Genomic DNA, 26,060 nt, shown 5'->3' with positions numbered 1-26,060 from the left:
AGCCTTAGTGATGAAAATCTCAGTGGGTTTCAGGACGTAAGAGTGAAGTGGGCAGCAGACAGAGAATAATAGAAATGGTTGATAGTGAAAAATTTAGCCAGGGCTCCCTTTACTTTACAGAATAATCTTATAATAGTGGCCAGTTTTGGCAGGGGAGCATTTTTCTGCAATGGTGGGAATGTTTCATTGTGATTTAGCAGTCAGTGTGATTAAGGCTTCACAAAAATAGTGGGATGTGAACAATAGGGAATAAGGGCAACTAAGAAAGATAAAGGAATAAGAATATGAAAAGTTAAGAGACAAATACATGAGCAGAATAAGCTAGGGTAAATACAGAATGATGGTGAAAATGAAAACTGACACAGTTGAACAAATTTAATACCTTGAGTGTTGTATCGCATCAGAAAAGGTAGTCAGTTTGTGAACAAATTGGGGGCAATCTTACCAAAAAAAAATTCTAAGTCCAGGATGGGCATGAAAACGGGAGAGTTTCAGATCCATTCTTTGGGCGAGTTCAAATTTGCGACCTTATGCACTCAAGTGCATGAAAAAACAGCAGACACAGTTTCTCGCCTATAGAGGGAGGGTGTGGGGTTTAAGTCATCCAAACGTTGGCTGAGAGCAGCAGAGGGCTCCATTGCACATGTGCAGGCCTCTAGCAGCAGAGACCTGTCACTCAGCCTCTGCGCTCAGCTTGCCTCCATGGCCTCCACAAAGTACCCCCTCCAAGCTACTGTGGAGGTCCGCAGCCTATCGGGACTCCCCCACCCAGCCAGACAAAACGACCCCTCAATCCTCCCCACGATTGGCGGCCCAACCACTCCCGCTCCCATGACCAGCCCCGATCGTCCCCCTCTCTCCCCATACCGATCCGTAATGTAGGGAGGCAGTGCGTCCCCCTCCCTCTCCCCGCCGATCCCTAATGCAAAGTGTGCAGCATGTCTTCCCCACTATTTACTGGCCGCTCCCTGTTTTGGCCCCGTCCCACTTGACACTGGCCGGTGCCCGGGGGGCAATGCCAGGATGCCAGGTTGGCACTGTCCAAGGGGCACCCCCCCTTGTCCGCAACTTCCTCGGGGGGGGGCCTCAGTGGCTTCCGCTTCTATCGCGAGGCCATCATGACTGGTCCCCATTGCTGGGAACGTCTCACTGGAGAGAACCTCTCTCGACAAGGTCACACAGGCAAGTGAGCCCGGATGACTTTGTCCCAGACTCATTAAATCAATGCAAAATACGTTTTGAATATATTTAAATAATTTATTCAGCTTCGCGCTGGATATGGGCGTGAGGCTCATCTCGCCGAATGTCTGGTGCCGGTAAGATCATGAGAAGCAAGAAATCGGACGTGAACCTGATTTCTTGGCTCTCTCCTGATCTTACCGGCGCACCCCATCCATTGGCCAGCAAGGTGCAATGGTAAGATCATCCCACCAACCCCCCTTGTTTATTAATCTCTCCTCACAGCTTACATCAAAATAACTGTGTTTCAAATAAAGTTTTATTTTGCGTTTGACATTTTCTATTTATGGACCTCAAATAATTTATTTATCAATGTAAAAAAGGGAACTTATGTTTCTCAAAGTTCCAGCAAGTTTTGTTTGTGTGAACCCCGTGTTTCATCCAGCATTGTAATGTGTTGTATAGCCAATTTGTCTTAGCACAAATGACTCAGAATTTTGTCATTTGAGGGTGATAAATTCATCTAATGCTCACTAAGGGCTTTTGATGGGATGGGAGATATATTTTCAATAAGTTGAAATTGTTTTGTTCTCTCTTATGACTTGGGGTTTTCTTCTCAATTGTTGTGCAATCAATATTTTGGTGCAATCACTTAAGATCAGCGCAGAAGATCATAGAATTTAAAAGGTAAGTTCAGTGCAACTCAGGTTGCTGAAATTCTTTATGTTAAGTTTTTAAAATATTGCGCTGGAAGCAGCCCTATCTACAAAACTGGCCATGCTTTCAAGATGAATGAATCACTATTAGAACTTCTGTTCATTTCAGGACTATGAAGAGGGTCCAAAAATGAGGTTGAACCTTTTGGGTGCAAGGACACTAATAGAAGGCTTTTATAAAGTTTTAAAATATAATTTAGTCACTATACACCAATATAACTAGGAAATAGTTTAATCCATAATGCAGTGAACAGTCTACACTGATCATAGTTATATGTTGAACTGTCCTTGAAATTCCATTTGTGGAGGAGATGTGAGAGGTGCATGGAGAGTGTGGATCCTTTTGGGTCTAGACCACTGTTTGAGGGCAATTGAACCATAGAGGTTGTGCAGCCAGATGACTCACCAGATCTTTCTTGACGATATTGGTGGCAGCCCTGAGATTGCGCTAATGTCCTTTAGAGAAGCAAATCTGTCGTCCTTACTTGGTCTGGCTTACATATGACACCAGATCCACAGCAATGTGGTTGACTCTTAAGTGCCCTCAGGGATGGGCAATAAATGTTGGCCCGGCCAGCGACCTCCACATATCATGAACAGATAAAAAAAGTTGTCCTTTTTGTCAAATGTGCATCGCTGAAAGCATTTGCACAGCTCCAGAAAGCTTTTTGTGAATTGGATTACATATTTGATAACTTCTCAAGGACTTCAGGAATTGGCAGATTTGGATTGGCTTCAATGTGGCCAAATTCTTTAGGCGTTTTGCCTTTGGGCGCACAATAGGAGATGTGATATTACATATTTTGTTTGACATAAGGGTCATCAACTACACTATCAAGTGGCACTTGCTTAGCAATAACCTGCTTACTAATGCTCAGTTTGGGTTCCCTCAGGGCCACTCAGTTCCTTTTGATTTGATTTATTATTGTCACATGTATTAGCACAAAGTAAAAAGTGTTGTTTCTTGCGTGCTATACAGACAAAACATACAGTTCGTAGAGAAGGAAACGAGAGAGTGCAGAATGTAGTGTTACAGTCATAGCTAGGGTGTAGAGAAAGATCAACTTAATGCGAGGTAGGTTCATTCAAAAGTCTGATGGCAGCAGGGAAGAAGCTGTTCTTGAGTCAGTTGGTATGTGACATCAGACTTTTGTATCTTTTTCCCGATGGAAGAAGGTGGAGGAGAGAATGTCCGGGGTGCGTGGAGTCCTTAATTATGCTGGCTGCTTTGCCAAGGCAACCATAAGTGTAGACGGGTCAATGGATGGGAGGCTGGTTTGCTTGATGGATTGGGCTTTTGTAGTTTCTTGTGATCTTGGGCAGAGCAGGAACCATACCAAGCTATGATACAACCAGAAAGAATGTTTTCTATGATGCATCTGTAAAAGTTGGTGAAAGTCGTAGCTGACATGCCAAATTTCCTTAGTTTTCTGAGAAGGTCTCCTGACCTTGGTTCAAACATGGACAAAAGAGCTGAATTCCTGAGGTGATGTGAGAGTGACCATCCTTGACATCAAAACAGCATTTAACCAAGTATGGCATCATAGAGTCCGAGCAAAACTGGAGTCCATTGGAATCAGGGTAATCCCTCTGCTGGTTGGGCTCATACCTGGCACAAAGGAAGATGATTGTGGTGGTTGGAGATCAGCCATCTCAATTCCAGAGCATCCCTGCAGGAGTTCCTCAGAGTAGTGTCCTGGGCCAAACCATCTTTAGCTGCTTCATCAATGACCTTCATCATAACGTATGAAGTGGGGATGTTCGCTGATGAATGTTCAACACAATTCGCAGCTCCTTAGAAATTAAGCAGTCCATATCCAAAGGAAGATCTGGACAACATCCAGGCTTAGGCTGACAAGTAGCAAGTAACATTTGCACCACACAAGTGCCAGGCAATGACCATCTCCACCAAGAGATAATCTAACCATCACCCCTTGACATTCAATGGCGTTACCATCACTGAATTCCCCACTATCAGCATCCTCTGGGGTTACCATTGACCAGAAACTGAACTGGACTAGCCTTATAAATACTGTGGCTACCAGAGCATGGCAGAGGCTAGGAATCCTGTTGTAAGTAACATACTTCCTGACTCTCCAGAGCCTGTCCACTCTCTGCAAGGCACAAGTCAGGAGTGTGATGGAATGTTCCCCACTTGTCTTTTTAAGTGCAGTTCCAACAACACGTAAGAAGCTCTGTACCATCCAGGCCGAAGCAGATCACTTGATTGGCACCCCATCCACAAGCATTCACTACATCCATCACTGACGCACAGTGGCAACAGTGTGTACCATCTACAAGATGCACTACAGGAAGTCACGAAAGCTCCTTAAATAGCACCCTCCAAACCCATGACCATTTAGACAGACAAGGTTAGCATATATACGGGTGGCACAGTGGTTATCACTGCTGATGCACAGTTGTTAGCACTGCTGACTCACAGTGCCAGGGCCCAGGATCAATTCCCAGCTTGGGTCACTGTCTGTGTGGAGTCTGCACGTTGTCCCCGTGTCTGAGTGGGTTTCCTCCAGGTGCTCCGTTTTCCTCCCACAGTCCGAAAGATTTCCTGGTTAGGTACATTGGCCATGCTAAATTCTCCCTTAGTGTACCCAAACAGGTGCCGGAGTGTGGTGACTAGGGGATTTTCACAGTAACTTCATTGCAGTGTTAATGTAAGCCTACTTGTGACACTAATAAAATAAACTTATTTATGGGAATACCACCACCTGGAAGTTCCCCTCCATTAACTCATCATTCTGTCTTGGAAATATTTTGCTGTTCCTTCATTGTTATTGGGTCATAATCCTGGAACTCCCTCTCTAACAGCACTGTGGATGTACCTACACCTCATGGACTGCAGCAGTTTAAGAAGACAGCTCACAACCACCTTTTCAAGGGCAACTAGGGATGGACTAGCCCATATCCCAAATGAATTTAAAAATGTAAATTAATCTTATTGCCCAGGATTATACTGCCGGCTGATGTTGTCCCCCACTCCCAGGCCTCAGGTTGATATTATAGAAGGTTTTGATGACCTCATCATGTCTAATCTGCACATTTTAATCAGGACCCTGCTTCGTTCTGATAAAAGCAAAATACTGCGGATGCTGGAATCTGAAACAAAAAAAGATGCTGCAAAATCTCAGCACGTCTGACAGCATGTGTGGGGAGAGAATAGAGCCAACATTTCAAGTCTAGATGACCCTTCGTCGAAGAAAGGTCATCTAGACTCGAAACATTAGCTCTATTCTCTCCCCACAGATGCTGTCAGATCTGCTGAAATTTTCCAGCATTTTCTGTTTTTATCCCTGCTTCATTCTTGTGGGTGCTCATCTGCTCAAATGAACGGCTTAATATGGGAACATGACAGGAAGGAGCAGGTCTAAGTAACTCTCCCCTTTTAAATTCACCTCTTATCCCCACCCTGCCTATGCCTACCACATAGTGGCATTAAAATCAGGGTCAAAGACAGTTATTGAAAAAGAGAGAGAAGAAAATCCAGATAATTCAAAGGGATCAAATATATATTTTCTAATATTATGAAATATTTGTTAATGAGTCAGGGTCTACCACATTGCTAGGCCACTAGGTGACATGAGAAATGAGGAGCATCGTGAAGGATTCCCATTGAAAATAATTAAGGCTAGATTTGCAGCAGCCAAGACTCCAACCTGGAGCAGCACAATCCCACAAACCACAATCGTGGATATTTATGCATCAAATGATTGAAATGTGCTCTATACCTGTGCTGTGAAGTAAAATAAAAAAGGGACCTCCGAGTGTATGTATCCAGCTTTGGCTCAGTAAGCAAAAGGCAATTTTGCTAATAAAGGCAGTTTTGGTTTTCAGTAAAGCTTGTTGAAACATTTGACTTGCTGTTACAGGCATTTGTCTGTGGGGCTTGCAATTAAGAAGAATCTGACAGCTAATTGTTCTCTGCTAACAAGTCATGGCTCCAGAAATATGGCATAAAGAAATAAGTGCAACTTACATTTAAGTTGTCAAAAATATGTTAAAAACCTGTAACGATGCAAGCTCACAGACTTTGTCAGGAACACAGAGGGTTCTTATTAACACCACCCAGCTGTCGCAATCCCCACACATCTTCTACATGCCTTCTAGATATTTTCTACCTAAGAGAGGACTCCAAACCCTGAGGTGATTACCCACTCTCAGTCCCAATTGGTCCCCCAAGCCAGGTGTCCCTCTTCAGCTCTATAGCCCTTAAAGAGGCAATAACCACATCCCTCCCCCTTTAACTCCTTTATACCATCTTTAATAACTATGTTACTCAGCCCTAAGCTTTAACTAATTGAACAATTATGAATCAAGTCTTTGAGGGTTTTTTCTGATTCTTGTAGAATTGTGTAATTCTGTAGCCTGAGATGCTTCCACAAGTTCGGCATTAACAGGAACTGCAAATAATCTTCTAGTACAGGCAGTTCATTACTATTTGCATACACATGGCTTTCAGTTATGTCTATAACAGGTCGATCAAGTACTTCGGTGCTTACAGGTTCAAAAATTATTTCTTGATTGCAACACTGGAGTGTCTCTCTACTCGTCAAGTGATCCATATATTTATGAATGATCTGTCCCTCCATGTCTTCTGGATACGACAGGAGTCCGGTCACACGGACAGTAATTCCAGAGACCTAACTTGATCCGCTACCAGAGTTTCATATTATGGGACCATGTTATATTATGTACTTAATGAGTTTTTTATTGTTGCAGTGGTGATGGCTCACTGTTGAGATCTTGAGGCTTGTGTGTCCAAACATAAACATTTTTATTGGTAGGCTTGCCTTGCATGGAAATCTTACAGGCTTGCTGTTTACTGAGTTCAGTTCTGGATTGATTTCTGACCATGTAACTATGTACTCTGTGGGTGGTGCCACTCTCTAGTTCTACGTTGACCCTTGCCCTGCTGAGCGCCTTACATTATGATGTAGACAGGCACATATCATCACAAAACAACACCTTTCTTGAGAGTTGCCCTCTATCTGGAGTCTTCTCCAATTTTCCTGCCCATTGCTGTGTGTTTCTTCTTGTGGTTGCTGCATTAAATGCATTACCACTTTAAATGCATTACAGCTTTAAGACTGTCAACTTTTTAAAAAACTGTCAGCAGCTGCCAGTTCTCTCTATATGCTTATCCCATGCTTTGAAGTTTTGGCAGGAACCTGCTGCTCTTCTCTTGAAAATTTAAAAAAACTTTTAAAACTTCACTTCGTTTTAATAATGGAAAGCTCTCAGCGATCTCTGCAGTTTTTTCTCCTTCTGGCCATTTGAAGAGTCCAGTTCCCTCTGCTTTTTGATGTGCACCTTTTCGTCGGTTTTACTGGAGACCATGTCCAAGGGACCATTTAAAAAATTTTCTTACAGATGGAGGTCATCTCCTCTTTTAAAAACTTCAAACTTTACTGCTTGCAGTCCCTTAATGCAGGGATCACTACCCAGACCTCCCCCCAGACTCTGCTGTGATCAGGAGCACAGCAATCTCAGCACCTTTAGTTTCCCGTGCTTCTGGGACATGTCCTGCAGCTCCTTGGGGCATTTTTCCTTTTTCACTCAAAACACTGCTCTGTGTTCTCTTTGCTTTCTCGCTAAAAAAAACTCTGCAGCAACTGTTTTTTCTTTCTTAAGTTCCATTTTTCCTCAAACACAAAATCACGCCTCTTGCTTCTGAGTTATTTTCTCATTTTGTTCTATATATTTTGTTCCGCACCCATCCCTCAGGGTCTGGCAATATCTCAACATCTCATTGGATCTATTCACCCAAAGACAGACATTTGGGTGAGTATCTTTTTCCTTCAGACTTTGATTAAAACAGGATACTCATGCAGGCCACAGGCAATGTTCTCAGAATCTACTTTATCCTCATTGCCACATATAATGATGCTAACAGACTTCATCAGAAACACAAAGAGTATTAATAAGGAAAAACTAAAGAGGCTCACAGCCTTACTGCTGTTTCCAAGCAGCCCGCTGGCTTTCCCAGTCCCTACATGTCTCTTGCGTGTCTTCTGGATGTGTTCTGCCTAAGAGAAGACTACACCGCTGGTGTGATTACGCACTCTCAGTCCCAATTGGCGCTCAAGCCAGGTGACTCTCTTTTGCTTTGCTGTCCTTAAAGGGAAAATCACCACATCTTCCATTTCCATTGTTAATATTTCTCCCCCTCAGTATAAGCTAAAAACGTACACAATACATCCTCCTCCTATGGCCTACACTTTTGAAAATAATGAAAATGACATTTAAAGGATGGCCATTAAATGACGATTTATTTATATACTGCTGTCCTGTATGAAGAATCCTGGGACACCAATTTAACTTGCATTAGATCTTTCCAAAATTAACACCCAATTTACTATTAATATGACTAAAAGTCTACTAGTAGATCTTTTTCAAATTTTGTCATCTAACTTATACTTTGATTTCTTAAATCTACTGAACCTAAAATTCTGTAGGTCGATGAGTCAGAAAAAATATGTTTTGTTGTAAATATAATCCAGCATTTAAAGAGTTAACCAGTTGTTTGTCATCTACAGATAATGGAAAAAGTCAAGCAGAAAGATTCCTTCACATTTAAAGTTCCTCACTTCAAAGATCTTGGCATGTGGAAACTTGTAATGAGAAAGCTTTCAACTGTAGCATGTTAATCCATAGAGTGCCATTAGAACATGAACAAAGCCATGGTATCTTTTACTTTTCCCTTTAAAAACCAAATATATTTGCAATAAATTTTAATTGATGGTGAGGAATATGTTTCATGATCAATCATGTATTGTGTAATGAGTTAATTCCTTCTTATCCATTTTCTCCAACCCCCCTCCCAACATCTCTGCAACTGCTGATGGTACAGATACTGTAGAATGAACAACTTTGTTACATTTTGGGGGAAAGTTTCTTTCCTGCTACTTTCCTGAAAATGTTGAATCTCATTGGTGTATAGTTTCTTGAACAGTGGACACTTTTGTTGAAAAGGCATTAATCTGGATGTTGATGTGGATTTTTAATAAAGACATGGTGCATTCACTGTGATATCCCCTGTGCTAAGTGACCTGTTGACAAGGCTAAGATATGACCAATGAACACTTGGGCAAGAATTGAAGGATGACTCATCATGGGACCAGGACTCCAACAAGGAGTTAACAGGAAAGGAAAAAGATAGGCTTGATAAGAAAATGCACTAGAAAACATGTTTATAAACTTTATAATGAAAGTGAGTGAACAGCACTAATGTCTTGTAATCTCATGCCATCTTCCTAGCAACAATATCCACATAAATTATCTAATCCCTCAGCATACAAAGCAGCCCATGGGGATTTACTGAGGAGGACAAGAATGGGCGCTGAACTATTTTGGAAGGATAACTGAAAAAGAAAAAAGTTCAAACACAAAACTACTGCTGTACAAAACAAAGATGTCAACGTTGCGTTGAAGACCAAGAAAGCGTAAATTTATAAATATCCATAATGTACAGCAGCAGCCATTCATAAGTAAACATTTTTGACCAAATGCCTTCAGCCACATTAAAGTTAAAGTCAACAATGTACCACAAATAACAATGAAATGAATGACTAGATAACTTGTTTTTAGCGACAGTTGAAGGAAGGATTTTGCTCAAGACACTGAGATCAACTCTCTGTTCTTTGAATAGTTCCTTGAGATCTTTAATATCCTCCTGACCTACAGGAACAATTTAACATCTCACCTAAAAGAACAGGCATTATAGAATTTCTGTGAGTCCTTTTCAAGGTGTTGCACTCTAAGGTGAGCTGATATCATTAAGTTTCTTGTACTTGTGTATTGGGTTATTGAAGTTACCTCAGGGTGAAAAGAGGAAGTATGCTGTGGAGTGATTGGGGCTTATGTGCATATCCTAGAATTTTGTCTTCATAGTGATAGTTTACATGATCATGGGAACATGAGAAAGACAAAAAACAAGAACAAAGAAAATTACAGCACAGGAACAGGCCCTTTGGCCCTCCAAGTCTGCACCGACCATGCTGCCCGACTTAACTAAAACCCTCTACCCTTTCGGGGACCATATCCCTCTATTCCCATCCTATTCATGTACTTGTCAAGACGCCCCTTAAAAGTCACTACCGTATCCGCTTCCACTACCTCCCCCGGCAAAGAGTTCCAGGCACCCACTACTCTCTGTGTAAAAAATCTGCCTCTCCTTTAAACCTTGCCCCTCGCACCTTAAACCTATGCCCCCTAGTAATTGACTCTTCCACGCTGGGAAAAAGCTTCTGACTATCCACTCTGTCCATGCCTCTCATAATCTTGTAGACTTCTATCAGGTCTCCCCTCAAGTAAAGGAGTAGGAGAAAAAGAAGCTTTAAGTACAAGTGTGTTGTATATCCAGCCAAAACTATATCAAGCTACCTAATATACAATCTGCATCTGGATTACAGATTTGTACATTTTCTCTTTCTCCTTACCCTTTCATCCATGGATTTATAGTAAGGGCTCAATTTAACCCTTCTTTACCATTCTTCATTAGCCACCTAAATATAAGTGTTGGAAGAATGATCTGCAAGTTTTTGAATAATGCAAACAGATGTGCGAGTGTTAGGACTTTGGAGGATGTGAACAGATTTTCGTGTGTTGGGAAAACACACCTGCATTTATAATGTTTAAGTAAAGTGTGGTGTTATGCACATAGGCATCTCTAATGATAAATATATGTATATCCTGTAGGGAACAGAGCTGAAGCTAATGGTGAAGTTGTTCAAGACCTTGGTTCAACCACATATGGAATATTTTGTCCAATTTTGGCCTCCTCATATAGTGGGTGATATTGCTGATTTGAAAAAATGCAGATGTGGGCAGCAAGATTGATTCCAAGTTTAAAACACATTAGTTTTCCAGTTAGGCATCAAGAGCTAAATATATATGTTTAGAGATATATACATCTGGGATGACGGTGGATGGATGGGTGCAATTTGATCAAAGCTTTTAAAATAATGGCTGTGTTTACCTGGACAAATTATTTCAACTGAATAGGTTAGAGAGTCCAGAGGTCACATGTACAAATTACATAAGGGCAGATGTGGGTTCACCTTTTCACAAAGAATAGCAGACTTGTGGAACAGATTGACTGCTTGTGCAGTGATCATAGATTCATTGTATACATTCAAAAAAGTTATGCCTGTTATTGGCTGTGGAGGAGATCATTTCGCACAAGCATTAGATACCCTGTAATCTGAGTAAGGGTCATTGTGGTCTTTTGTACTAGTATATATTAAGGATTGACCTTAATTTTCCAGATTTTACCCCCTCACCGCCCCACCCACAAATTAGCATTGTTTGTTGTCTTGCTTTTGCAGATTACATGTCACACTCTTATGCAAGTAAGGGTGAAAGGATAAGCCCACTCTAATGCAAGTTAGGGTGAAAGGATAAGCCCAGCAACTACATGCCAAACTGTTCAACCTCAGTGGTAGGAAATTATTTAGATAAAATAACCTGAGACAAAATTAACTAGTTGGACAAATATAGGTTAATAAAGGAAAGCCAGCACAGATTCGTATTTGTACTTAAGATTTATTTAATATTTATATAATATTCGTATAAGGCATATGGTGTTGATCTAACTTGAGTTATTTTAATGAAGTAACAGAGAATTTATGAGGGAAATTTAGTCAATATAGCATAAGAGTGTTGGCATATCGGGGGTTAATGCGGGACTGGAGAATAGAACCTCCCACAGTACAATGTAGAGAGATACATGACAGTAGAGAGGAAGTAGCGTGGTGTCAGAAGAGTCTGAGAGAAGTCAGCAACACCTTGGAGATATGTACATAGTTGTGTGTTTAACAATAAACAATTTATGTTCAACCAAACAAACTTCCAGACTTTTTGTGAGACACCAAACAGCTTTACTGTTATGATGGCCACGGGAGATCATCAATAGGTCTCCTCATGGGCCTTTAGAGCAAGACCAATTCCATACTCCCTGTTGGAAAAAGTAGTCAGAACTGGAACACTGGGAAAAGCTGGGCATAATAAGACCCAAACAATTCGCAGAGTGGACCACACCTGTTGTTCCTGTCCTTAAGCCGGATAAGTCGGTCCGACTTTGTGGAGACTATGGGTGGGATTTTACAGCCTCGCTTGTTCCAAAACCATGAAATCCTGTTTGAGGTCAACAGACCTTTCCATTGTCCAGCCCCCTTACCTGTGGCAGGCGAGGTGGTAGAATTCCAGCCTATAGGCTTACTCTCAATATGGTTCCTAAACTTGACAGGTACCCATACCCTGGATAGAACATATGTATGCCAGATTAATTGGACATAGTTGGACATGAGCCATGCATATCTCCAACTTGAATTAGACACGCCTTCCTGAAAGTATGTGACAATACGCACAAAGGCTTATTCGAGTATACTCGCCTGCCCTTTGGGGTCTCGTCTGCATGCACCATTTTTCAGTGGGTCATGAAGAACATACTCCAAGGGTTACTCCAAGATGTACCTGGATGATGTCTTGATCAGAAGAACCTCAGAACCCCTACCAGACCTGGAAGACGTTTTAAGATGATTTCAGAGGTTGGGGTACACCTAAAAAGGGAAAAATGTGTCTTCCAATCAGGTGCCATGATCTATTTGGGCTATTGGGTGGATGGCAAGGGCTTTCATCAGGTGGAGGACCATTAGGGTCATTAAGGAAGTGCCAACTCCAAGGAACTCCATGGAATTAAAATCCTTCCTGGGGTTAATGAATTATTACAGGAAGTTTATTCCGAATTTAGCTTCGTTACTGGCCCCATTGCATACCTTACTACGGGAACATCAAAGGTGGTCTTGGGGGTCACCACAGCTGGAGGCTTTCAGCAGTTTTAAACAGTTTGTCCTGTAATTTATTGGCCTATTTTGACTTCAAAAAGGACCTTACCTTGAGATGCGATGCCTCCCCTTGCAGGACTGGGGCGATACTGGCACATTGCTGAAGAGATGGAATAGAGAAACCTATTGTGTATACACCAAAGACTCTCTCGGACGTTCAGCGGAGGTATTCCCAGATCAAGAAAGAGGGGTTGGCAGTTGTCTGATGGCTTATGAATACCTCCTACAGCATCGCCCCAGGACCTGGATAGCCCATGCCGATGCACTGAATCATCTGCCGTTGCCCATAAGCCTGGCTTTGTTACCAGCTTGGAAGAGGTCATGGTGACTCTCAATTTTCTGAACACCATGCTGGTATCTGCAAGGCAAATCAAGGCCTGGGCGCAAAAGAACCCAGTCCTGTCTAAATTTAAAAATGTAATATTACATGGGGAATTCAGAGGACAGCCCTCAAATGAAATGAAACCCTATGTGACGAAGAAAGACGAACTCAGTGTTGAGGATGGCATCATTTTCTGCGGTTCCTGCATAGTTGATCTTCGCCCATGATGACGCCCAATACTTATGGAATTACACCATGGCCACCCTAGGATTTCAAAGATGAAAATGCCAGTCAGGAGCTATGTATGGTGGCCTGGTCTTGTTGCAGACATTGCCGACTTGGTTAGATAGTGCAAGTCATGCTAAGAGAATCAAACCGCCCCCCCCCCCCTATTGCCTCTGTACATCTATGTCACTGGGTCAAAATCCTAGAATTTTCTATCCTTCGCCATTATGAGAGCACCATCACAATAAGGATTGCATTGGCTCATGAGAAAACATATTCTCAGAACAGTAAGGATGGACAACAAATATGGCTTGCCAGCATTGCCCACATCTGTGGATTTAGTAAAAAGATTCATTACCCAATTGGATGATGCTTGACTGTCAGCCAAACCGAAACATCCTTGGACACTGAGGGACAATTTAGCATGGCCAATCCACCTAACCAGCATGTCTTTTGGACTGTGGAAGGAAACCAGAGCATCCTGGCAGACACAAGGAGATTGTGCAAACTCCACACAGACAGTCACCCAAGGCCAGAATCAAACCTAGGTCCCCGGTGCTGTGAGGCAGCAATGCTTCCACTGTGTCACCGTGCCACCCAATGTTCAAAGAAAATGACAAAAAAACTTTTTCAATGTTCTGATGATTTTTCTCCAGAGTTGTGCACAGCAGTCTCCAGGAGATTGATTTTCAATTGCTGGAGCCTCCAGACCAATCTTTGAGAGTTGGCAACCCTAATAATAGTATGTTTAAAATTGACTAAGGAAAATAAAGTCCTTAAAACTCTAACAACAGAATAGCCAGTTCAGCAGGATCATCAGCACATAAAATAGAAAAAAAGCAATTCAATCAGAACTGGACAATCCTACTAATGAATCTTGGAACTAAGCACATGGATCTTTGATTTTATTCACAGGGTACAAAAACAAGGAATTATGCCAAACTTTTATAAAACATTGGTTAGGCATCAACTGAACTATGGTGCTCGATTTGGGACAACACACTTTAGGAACGGTGTCAAGGCTTTGAAGGGGGTGCAGATTTACTCAAATGTTACAAGTTATGAGGGACTATGGTTATGTGGAGAAACTGAAGAAGCTGGGGTTGTTCACCTTTGACCATAGAGGGTTAAGAGGAGTTTTGATAGATGTATTCAAAATCATGAATGGCTTTGATAAGAGTAAATAAGGAGAAACTGTTTCCAATTGGGAGAAAGATTGGTAAATGGAGCACGCAGATTTAAGGTATTTGACAATAGAACCAGAGGCAACATGAGGAATTTATTGCACAGCGAATTGTGGCCTCGTCTGAATTGCCTAAAAGGACAGTGGAAGTAGCTTCACACGAACAGGAATTTTCGGAAAGAGCACGGGGGTGGGATTAATTGGATAACTCCACTAAGGAAGCAAGCAGAATGGTTTCTTTCAGTGCCTTATCATTCTATGAGTCTCAGGTAGAAATTAGTAGGAATAGTTGGGAAAATGAGCCAGGGACATGATCCGATCAACAACAATCTGGGAGGTGGCAATTTATTGTTCTCCAATATTAACCCAGTTCATGTTTAGAGGAATCTTTTGACACACCAGTGTTAACAAGTTATGTCCAAGTTAAAATGAAGATCACATTGAGAAGTTTAGAGGAATATAATTTACTGTGAATAAGACATTGTATTGTTACAAAATAACACCTGTAGTAACTCAGCCAAGGCCAGTTTCCCATCACAGAAACCCTTTATTGAAAAATAAAGAAAGAGCCACCCCTGTGGCTTACAGCAAGTAAGTCTGTACCCAGGGACCTACAGCAACAGTCCAGGTTAGAGCAACAGCTTTTAACCTCTCACTGCTCACTTCTCATTGGGCAAGCCTTCACTCCCTCAATAAGAGAGTTCACATTCCACTCTATTGAAGATCTCTCATGTCCTTCCTGGCTGTCATAACAACATATATCAGACATAATATTGGAGGCAATTCAGGTGGATGTGTGCAACAGCTGAGCACAAGTATGTATCTGTAAAAGTGACTGAATTATTGGACATTCACTATTACAGCTGGAGTTCTTGTTGGAAAGATGCAAAAAAAAAAGCAAGAGGCCGGAGGGCAGATCCCGGTGAAGTATGAAGATGGGTCTAATGAAACAGTTCTGATGAGTTTTACCTAAAATATTTTTCTTTTTAGACACTGAGCCTAATTATACTTTCAGCATTTCCTGTTCTTATTTCAAACATTCATATCTTTTATTTTTGTTTAAGCTGCTTATTTGTTCACTGACATCTACATTTCTCAATAAACTGAAACTTTCTGATAAGTCAGACACTTTTACAGGATGCATACTTGCACTCAGGTGCGGTACATAGGTGGCTGAATCCCATAAAACATTGTGGCTGTTAGGTACAATTTTTGTAATGTTGTAAGCACAGTATTCACCGAGTTCTCAAATGTCTTGCCCTGAAGGTTTAATTCATTACTCTAACTGACAGTACAGTACAACATCAATCATGCAGAAGATTTATAAAATAATTCTGTGGAACAGTTCCATACATTTTATCAAATCTCTATTTTCAGAGAAATGGAAATGTCAGACCATCAGAATTACCCCAGGGCGAGCACTAATCTTCCTTCTCTTTATACAAGATGAACTGAAAAACCTTGTGTAAAAATGAAGCAACCCTTCAGGTCATGCAGTGAAAAGATATTTGCATTTGTTTCATGGACATTGGTTCAGTTATCGTCTTAAACGAGCTCTAAGCAACTCTATTTTAAACTAGTGGAAAAAGGTTTAAGCCCTGATTTTGCAAAGGCCATACCTGATGTGAATGAGTGTAGTGGAAGCAGATCCCTCTACTGACACAAACAGATGGGCATTGCTCCCTTTACCATGTGAAAGTGAATACAAAAAAATAGGAGGAAAAGGCAGATAAATATGTGGCCGGAAAGATGGTGCAGGAAGGGGGGCTTTAGATTCCTAGGACATTGGGATTAGCTCTCCGGCTGATGGCACCTGTACAAGCTGGACAGGTTGCTCCTGAACAGAGCTGGGCCTGAGTTCCTTGCAGGGCATTTTGCTAATGCTGTTGGGAGGGCTATAAACTAACTCAGCAAGGAACCAAGAGGAAATATTGGAGAGGAATACCAAGATGCACAAAATACGAGAAAGGACTGAAAGCACTAGTATAGAGAACAGTATGTTAACAAGTGATGTTGGGCTAAGGGAGAAAGAAATGACATCTAAATCAGGGTTTCTGTGTATGTATGTGAATGTGTGAAGTATAGCAAATAAGATTGGGGAGTTACAGGCACAGATTGCATTGTGGAAATATGTTATGGTGGTAACAGAAGGGCAAGACTGGATGTTAAATATTCCTGGGTACAAGGCCTTCAAAAAAGATAGGAAACAAAGGGAAGGAAGAGGGCTGGTGGTATTGGTTAGGGAGAGCATTGCAGCACTGGTGAAAGAGGATGTCCCATAGGATTCAAGGACACTATCAATTTGGCTAGAGCTAAGGAATGAAAAGGTGCAATAACATTGCATGATGTCGTCTATATAGACTGCCAACTAGTGAGAAGGATATAAAAGAACAAATCTGCAATGAAATTACAGAGAGGTGCAAATATTATAGCGTAGTTTCAATGGGGAACTTCAATTACCCAAATGTAGACTAGGTCAGTGAAGTGGTTACGGAGATAGAGCAGGGGAGAGAGCTTGGCTGAGACAGTCAGTGCAGACTTGATGGAGTGAATGGGCTCCTTCTGCAATGTAGGGATTCTGTGATCCTATAGTGTAAAGGGCGGAGAGGGGCAAAAATTCCTAGATTGTGTTCAGGAATATTTTCGACAGCAGCATATGTCCAGTCCAACAAGAAAGGATGCACTGTTGGACCTTGGTTCTTGGAGTTGAGATGGGCCCAAATAGATTATGTGTCAGTCGAGGAACATTTAGGAGATAGTGATCATTGTATTGTGAGGTTGAGGATGATAACAGAAAAGGAAAATAGGCAATCTAGAGTAAAAATAATTCACTGGGAGCGAGTCAATTTCAGTGGGGCAAGAATGGAGCTGGACTGGTCAGACTGGAAGAAAAGGTTGAATGGAAAAACTGTAGCTGAACAATGGGCTGTCTTCAAAACAGAAATGGCCAGGGCACAATCGAGGTATATTCCCTTAAAAGGAAAAGGTAGGGCGAACAAACCCAGAGTGCCCTGGATGAAAAAGATAGAAATTAAGATAAGGCAAAAAAGTGTACTTATGACAGTTGTCAGGTAGAAAATATAGTTGAAAACCAAGAGGAATACAGTAAGTTCAGAGGGGAGGTGATAAAGCACATTAGAGAAAGAGGGATTTTGAGAAAATACTGGCAGCCAACATAAAAGGAAATCCCAAAGTAAATGGAAGCATAGGGCTGATTGGGGACCTAAAAGGGAATTTACATGTGGAGGCAGGGGGCATGGTTGAGATATTAAATGGATACTTTGCATCTGTCTTTACCAAAGATGTACCAGGACATGGTGACAGACAAGGAAACTCTGTCCCTAGAAGGGTTCAAAATTGGTAAAGAGGAAGTGTTGAATAGAGTTTAAAGTTTATTTATTAGTGCCACAAGTAGGCTTGCGTTAACATTGCAATTAGGTTACTGTGAAAATCCCCTAGTCGTTACACTCAGGCACCTGTTCAGGTACACTGAGGGAATCATAGAATCATACAGTGAAAAAGAGGCCCTTCGGCCCATCGAGTCTGCACCGACATGTGAGAAACACCTGAACTCCCACCCAATCCCATCTACTAGACCCGGCCCATAGCCTTGAATGTTATGATGTGCTAAGTGCATTTTCAAGGTACTTTTTAAAAGATGTGAGGCAACCCGCCTCTACCACCCTCTCAGGCAGCGCATTCCAGACCGTCACCACCTTCTGGGTAAAAAAGGTTTTCTTCACATTCCCCCTATACCTTCTGCCCCTCATCTTGAACCCATGTCCCTTTGTGACTGACCCTTCAACTAAGGGGAACAGCTGCTTCTTCTCCACCTTGTCCATGTTCCTCATAATCTTGTACACCTCGGTCAGATCGCCCCTCAGTCTTCTCTGCTGCGACGAAAACAACCCAAGCCTACCCAACCTCTCTTCATAATTTAAATGTTCCATCCCAGTCAGCATCCTGGTGAGTCTCCTCTGCGTCCCCTCCAGTGTAATCACATCCTTCCTATAATGTTGCGACCAGAACTGCACACAGCACTCCAGCTGTGGCCTCACCAAAGTTCTATACAACTCCAACATGACTTCCCCGCATTTTTAATCTATATCTTGATTGTAAAGGCAAGTATTTCATATGCCTTTTTCACCACCCTACTAACATGCCCTTCTGCCTTCAGAGATCAAAGACAGAGAATTTAGCACCTAGCCAGCATGTATTTCGGACTGTGGAAGGAAACTGGAACACCTGGAGGAAACCCACGCAGACATGGGGAGAACGTGTAGACTCCACACAGACACAAGCTTGAAATCAAACCCGGGTCCCTGGGGCTGTGAGGCAGCAGTGCTAGCCGCTGTGCCACCCTCTATCAAATAGAATAGACTATCAGTCTATAGAACCTATCTAGAATAGACTATCGGTACTGAAAGGTGACAAGGCATCGGGACTGGATGAAATGTATCCTAGGAATTTGAAGGAAGTGAGAATGGAAATTGCAGGGCACTGGCTATAATCTTCCAGTATTCTCTTGACTCAGGGGAGGTGCCAGAGGACTGGAGAATTGCAAATGTTATGCTCTTGTTCAAAAAAGATTGTAAGGACAACCCCAGCAATTACAGGCCAGTCAGTTTAACATCGGTAGTGGGAAAGCTTCCAGAAACAATTATTCAGGCTAGAATTAGTAGTCACATGGAAAAAAAAATGGGTTGATTATCCTTCCTGAAGTGAGGTGCCCAGAACTGAATGAAGTACTCCAGATGGCATCTAACCAAGTCTCGTTATATCTGTAACATAACTTCCACCCTTTGTGTTCCAGCTTTCTTGAGGTGAAGATCAACATTCCATTAATCTTTTAAATTATTCTTGTGCCTTTCCATTTACTTTTACTGATTTATGCAGTTGAACTTTTAAATCTCTCTACTTCTCCATAGAAAATACTCTGATCTTTTTTTTTTGAGTCCAAAGTGGGATGATCTCACATTTTACCCATGAAAATTCTGTTATAGTTATTTTTAGTTTATGTCTTTTTCCAGTTTTTCCTGCACCATTGTCCCACCCCAGATCAAGTAGTAGACCTGCATCATCCCTCCAGCAACTTTAGAACATAGAACATAGAAAAACTGCAGCACAAACAGGCCCTTCGGCCCACAAGCTGCGCCGGTCGTGTCCCTACCTACCTAGGCTTATAAATAGACTTACCTATAACCCTCAATCCTATTAAGTCCCATGTACTCATCCAGAAGTCTCTTAAAAGACCCTATCGAGTTTGCCTCCACCACCACTGACGGCAGCCGATTCCACTCACCCACCACCCTCTGAGTGAAAAACTTACCCCTGACATCTCCTCTGTACCTACTCCCCAGCACCTTAAACCTGTGTCCTCTTGTAGCAACCATTTCAGCCCTGGGAAAAAGCCTCTGAGAATCCACCCGATCTATACCTCTCAACATCTTGTAAACCTCTATCAGGTCACCTCTCATCCTTTGTCTCTCCAAGGAGAAAAGACCGAGCTTCCTCAACCTATCCTCATATGGCATGCTACCCAATCCAGGCAACATCCTTGTAAATCTCCTCTGCACCCTTTCTATGGCTTCCACATCCTTTCTGTAATGAGGCGACCAGAACTGGGCACAGTACTCCAGGTGGGGTCTGACAAGGGTCTTATAAAGCTGCATAATTATCCCCCGACTCTTAAACTCAATCCCTCGATTGATGAAGGCCAGCACACCATACGCCTTCTTAACCACCTCCTCTACCTGCGAGGCCGATTTAAGAGTCCTATGGACCCGGACCCCAAGGTCCTTCTGATCCTCTACACTGTTAAGAGTCTTACCCCTGATATTATACTCCTTCATCCCATTTGACCTGCCAAAATGGACCACTACACATTTATCCGGGTTGAAGTCCATCTGCCACTTCTCCGCCCAGTCTTGCATCCTATCTATGTCACTCTGCAGCTTCTGACATCCCTCCAAACTTTCCACAACACCACCAACCTTCATGTCGTCGGCAAACTTGCCAACCCATCCCTCCACTTCCTCATCCAGGTCATTTATGAAGATGACAAACAGCACGGGTCCCAGAACAGATCCCTGGGGCACTCCACTGGTGACCAACCTCCATTCAGAAAAAGACCCATCTACAACCACTCTCTGCCTTCTGCAGGCAAGCCAGTTCTGGATCCACAATGCAACAGCCCCTTGGATCCCATGCCCTCTCACTTTCTTGAGAAGTCTTGCATGGGGGACCTTATCAAACGCCTTGCTGAAGTCCATGTAAACCACATCTGCTGCTTTTCCTTCATCAATGTGTTTAGACACATTTTCAAAGAACTCCACCAGGCTCGTAAGGCACGATTTGCCTTTGACAAAGCCGTGCTGACTACTTTTGAGCATATTAAACCTCTCTAAATGTTCATAAATCCTGTCCCTCAGGATCTTCTCCATCAACTTACCAACCACTGAGGTTAGACTCACTGGTCGGTAATTTCCTGGGCTATCCCTATTCCCTTTCTTGAATATAGGAACCACATCCGCAATCCTCCGGAACCTCTCCCGTCTCCATTGACGACGCAAAGATCATCGCCAGTGGCTCTGCAATCTCTTCCCTCGTCTCCCACAGTAACCTGGGGTACATCCCATCCAGTCCCGGCGACTTATCTATCCTGATGCTATTCAAAATTTCCAACACATCCTCTTTCTTAATGTCCACAAACTCAATCTTTTCAGTCTGCCGCAATCCTGTAGTACAACCACCCAGGTCTTTTTCCACCGTGAATACCGAGGTAAAGTATTCGTTAAGCACCTCTGCTATTTCTTCCAGTTCTGTACAGACTTTCTCACCTTCACATTTTATAGGTCCTATACCTTCACATCCCATCCTTTTACTCTTTACATGTTTATAGAACGCCTTAGGGTTCTCCTTAATCTTACCTGCCAAGTCCTTCTCGTGACCCCTTCTGGCTCTCCGAGTTTCCTTCTTAAGTCCCTTCCTACAAACCGTATACTCATCTAGATCCCTATCATCGCCCAGCTCTCTGAACCTTTTGTACGCTTTCCTTTTTGACTAGGTTCAGCACAGCTTTCGTGCACCACGGTTCCCGTAACCTACCAAAACCTCCATCCCATCGTAACAATGTCATTCAGAACTCAAGACAAACATTCTTTGAAAATCTGCCACCTTACTTCGGTACTTTTCCTCGAGAATACCTCCTTCCAATCAACGCCTCTAATCTCCCGCCTGATGGCTTCATATTTCCCCTTACTCCAGATAAACACTTTCCTAGCTTGCCTGATCCTATCTCTTTCCAATGCTAGCGTAAAGGAGATAGAGTTATGATCACTATCCCCAAGATGCTCCCCCACTGAGAGATCCGACACCTGTCCAGGCTCATTAGTCAGTACCAGATCGAGTACAGCCTCTCCTCTTGTAGGCTTATTCACATGCTGTGTCAGGAAACCTTCCTGAACACACCTAACAAACTCCTCCCCATCCAACCCCCTTACTGCAATAGTGGCCTTAGGAATCAGGGACCCATTCTCTTGGATCTTTTTTTCCTGTCTGTGCATAAGGTTTTTGACTCCCTTTACCACCTCCTGAGACTGAGTGAGATTAATATATTACACTCAATTCCAACATATTGTATCATAAATTGTGTGCGTTTATTTTATGATGAGTTTTTCAATTATGACATCTCATTTTTCCTTATTTTTGATGAACTGTTGTTTATGCTTTTAACAGAAGAAGATGTCAGAATTCCAGTTGAGGATACAGATCCCAGTGTTCCCCCAGAAACGGTATGACTGACCTGCACTTTGTAAACTTTTCCAAGGGCTTGAATAACTATGGTGTATGAATGATGATGCTTTTGCTTATTTAATTTACTTGCCTTGACGTTAAATCCTCAATTTCCTTAATTTTTGGAGCAAACAGCCACTTTAACATGAATAAAATTTGCAACTGCAATATTGTGGCAGTGATAACATATTTCAGGTGTGTTTTTACAAGTGTGAAGCAGTAATATAAATAACATTCTTCAAACTTTTTCGTAACAGAACATTCTCATCAGTTCAAATCAATGGTGCAACATTCTATTTATTAAAATATATCTTGAATGCTTGATGTGGCAATACGCCATTGTTAGGAATCATATCCTTTTCTCCATTTACAAAGTTGGAATTCCTCCTACTTTATCATTTTTCCCTTCATGCAGATATCACTAGACCAAACGTTTGCAAAAGTTCAGATGATTTTAAGGAGTTGTGTGACAATAACCATGTGATTAAGCTGCCCATGACTTTTCCCCTCCATTCTCTATAGAGAAATGTACAGCAAGTTTCTGTTTTACAACAGCACAGATTCATTCAGGCATTAAAGCATGTGAATGTGGGGTTGAAATTGGATTAGTTACAATTTTGTAGGGGAGTTTGGCTACCAGATTTTCTATAAAACAATAGTGACCACTTCAAGAGCAATCTATTGGTCATGGAATGCTTGGGACAACTTGAAAAAATGAAAGATCCTATATATATGCAAATTCTTCATTACCACACAAAAAAATTAAGATCAGCATTCTTACTTCCCAGTTTCCAACTAGCTATATTCTTTGACCAGCTTCCTCCAAAGGATATGCTGAAGATTTATGCTTGGACTACGGTACCAAGCTCATGTTGCAGCAGAAGCTTCTCGTTTTAATAATATGGGCAATGCAAGAGGTGAATACTTTTGAAAGGCAGAATGCAATCCCCTTCAAATCATATTGCCTCTCAAAATAAAAGCCATTAGCAACAGATTAAATATTTAACTGCTGGGAAGGAGATGAGATTTGCAAAATTCACATTTTGTTTCCTATCCATTGCCACTACTGCCTCCAGCTTGCCTTGTGACCATAAGACGTAGGAGCAGACGTAGGCCATTCGGTCCATTGGGTCTGCTCCACCATTCAATGAGATCATGGCTGACCTGATATAATCCACAACTCCACTTTCCCACCTTATCCCCATAGCCCTTGAGTCCCTTACTGATTAAAAATCTATTTATCTCAGCCTTGAGCATATTTAACGACCCAGCCTCTATCTCTGCAATAAAGAATTCTACAGATTCACTATCCTCTAAGAGAAGAAATTTCTTCTCATCTCTGTCTTAAATGGGCACCACTTACTCTGAGATTATGCCCTCTGGTCCTAGACTCTCTACAAGAGGAAACATCCTTCAGCATCTACCCTGTCCAGCCTCCTGAGAATCCTATATGTCTCAATAAGGTCTCCTCTCATTCTTCTAAATTTCAATGAGTACAGACCCATCCTATTCAACCTCTCCTCATAAGAAAATCCCTCCATACCCAGGATCAACTTAGTGAACCTTCTCAAAACTACCTCCAATGCCAGTATATCTTTCCTTAGATAGAGGACCAAAACTGTTCACAGTAATCCAGTTGATGACAAACCAGTGCCTTGTATAGTTTTAGCAAGATGTTCCTATTTTTATACTCCATTCCTTTTGAAGCAAAGGCCAACATTCCATTTCCTTCCCAATTACCTGCTGAAGTTGCATGCTAGCTTTTTGTGATTTATGCATGAGGACCCACAAATCCTTCTGTATTGCAGCTTTTTTCAGTCTTTCTCCATATAAATAATATTTAGTTCCTTTATTCTTCATACCAAAGTGCATAACTTCACAGCTGGGATTCTCCCAAAAAAAACTAAGTGTCCAGGACGTACTTACCTGAATGAATCTTGGAGACTGTGTGCTCCACAGAGTTCCTTAGAGAGATTCACATTGGAAAGTCGGGGGGCCGGGTCTCATTCTGCCCGAGGGACTGCAGCATAGTGCTGAGCAGGCCACTGCTCATGTGCTGATCTGTCAATGGGGAGATTGATGCATGCGCACTGCTCCCACCCACCCTCCACCATAACCGGCCTCCCAATCGCTGGCCTCCCAATCGCCGGCCTTCTCAACCCCCCCAATTGCTGTACCGGACCCCTCCACACCACCACCCCCCCCCCACTTCCCAATGGCCAGCCAGACCCCCCCCCCCCCGATGACCAATCCTGATCGCCCTCCTCCCTCGCTCTCCCACCGATCCCTAAGGCAGAGTGGCAGCGGGTCCCCCCACCACCAATCACCCCAATTGGGCCTGCCCCCTGTATGCCCCTCCCCCTCTGGACCCACCTCCTTGGTATTGCCCGGTGCCTGGCTGGCACTGCCCAAAGGACACACTCCCTTGTCCCCGACCTCCCGGGGGGCTTCAATGGCCTTTGTCCCCACCAGTGAGGTGAGGACACCTGTTTCCCATTAGTGGGGAGCAGTTGTAAATCTCGTTGATGGGAACGTCCCTCAGTGGGACGGGGCGGGAGAGACACTTGCGGGCCCGGTGACTACCATCCCAGGCCTGCTAATCATATTGAAATTCAGATTTCAATATGCTAATCAGCTCCGTGCCAATTTCTGGCACAGATCTGATTACTATGAAAAAAGGGCCTGGGAGACTTGCCACTAAAGGTGTCCACTAAAGGCCCCCTGCTGTTGTCTCCCAGCCTGGTGCACTTCTCAAGCAGCACAGCGGGCTGGGAGAATCCCGTCCCCCATTTTTCTACATTACATTCCATCTGCCAAATTTTTTGCCCACTCACGTAAACTGTCTATATCCCTCTGTAAACTGTGTCATCCTCACCACTTACCTTCCCACCTATTTTTGTGTCATCTGCAAACTTGTCAAAAGTATGTTCACTTCCTCATCAAAGTCATTAATATATAATGTAAATAAATTGTGGCCCCAGCATGGATCCCTGTGGCATTCCACTAGTAACAGATTGCTATCCTGAAAATTCCCCTCTTTTCCCAACTCTGTATTCTATCAGTTAGCCAATCCTCTATCCATGCTAATATACTACCCCCAATGCCATAGGCTGTTATCTTATTAAGTAGTCTTTTGTATGGTACCTTATTGAATGCTTTTTGGAAATCCAAGTATATTGTATCTACTAGTTCTCCTTCATCTATCTTGCTCATTACTGCCTCCGAGAATTCTAATTTGTCAGGCATGATTTCCCCTTTATTAAGCTATGCTGCGTCTGCTTGATTATATTATGTATTTCTCAATGCTCTGCTATTACATCCTTTTATAATTGACTCTAACATTTTCCCAATGACAGAACTTAAGCTAACTGGTCTATAGTTACTTTGTTTCCCTCCTATTTTGAATAAAGGTGTTACATTGGCAACTTTCCAACCCTTTGGGACTTTTCCAGAATTTAAGGATCCTTGGAAGATTATCACCAATGCATCCACTATCTCTGTAACGACTTCCTTTAACATCCTGGGATGCAACACATCAGATCCAGAGGTCTAATCGGCCTTTAGCCCTTTAGTTTCCCAAGTGCTTTTTCCCCAGTAATTGTTATTGTATTTATTTCCTGCTAGTATTTTTTGAATGTTTTTAGTGTCTTCCACTGTTAAGACTGATGCAAAGTATTTGTTTAACTATTCTGCCACTTCCTGGTTCCCCATTATTATTTTCCCAGTCTCATTCTCCAAGGGGCCTATGTTCCCGTTGGCCTCTCTCTTCCTTTTTATATATA

The 26,060-nt window shown here is 42.4% G+C and overlaps 1 protein-coding gene across 1 annotated transcript in view; it reads left to right on the top strand.

The window, feature by feature from the left end:
* Nucleotides 1–26,060, top strand: part of edaradd (EDAR-associated death domain) — a 57,523-nt gene that overhangs the window by 11,341 nt on the left and 20,122 nt on the right. The window contains exon 2 of the mRNA XM_078229573.1: nucleotides 22,222–22,277. Within this exon, the coding sequence (XP_078085699.1) occupies nucleotides 22,222–22,277 (56 nt within the window). The remainder of the gene's footprint in view (nucleotides 1–22,221; nucleotides 22,278–26,060) is intronic.

The sequence above is a fragment of the Mustelus asterias genome, chromosome 15 (genome assembly GCF_964213995.1).
Source record: "Mustelus asterias chromosome 15, sMusAst1.hap1.1, whole genome shotgun sequence".
Taxonomy (NCBI): Eukaryota; Metazoa; Chordata; class Chondrichthyes; order Carcharhiniformes; family Triakidae; genus Mustelus; species Mustelus asterias.
The sequence above is the reverse complement of the archived record's forward strand: the minus strand, read 5'-3'. Positions and strand labels throughout refer to the sequence as shown.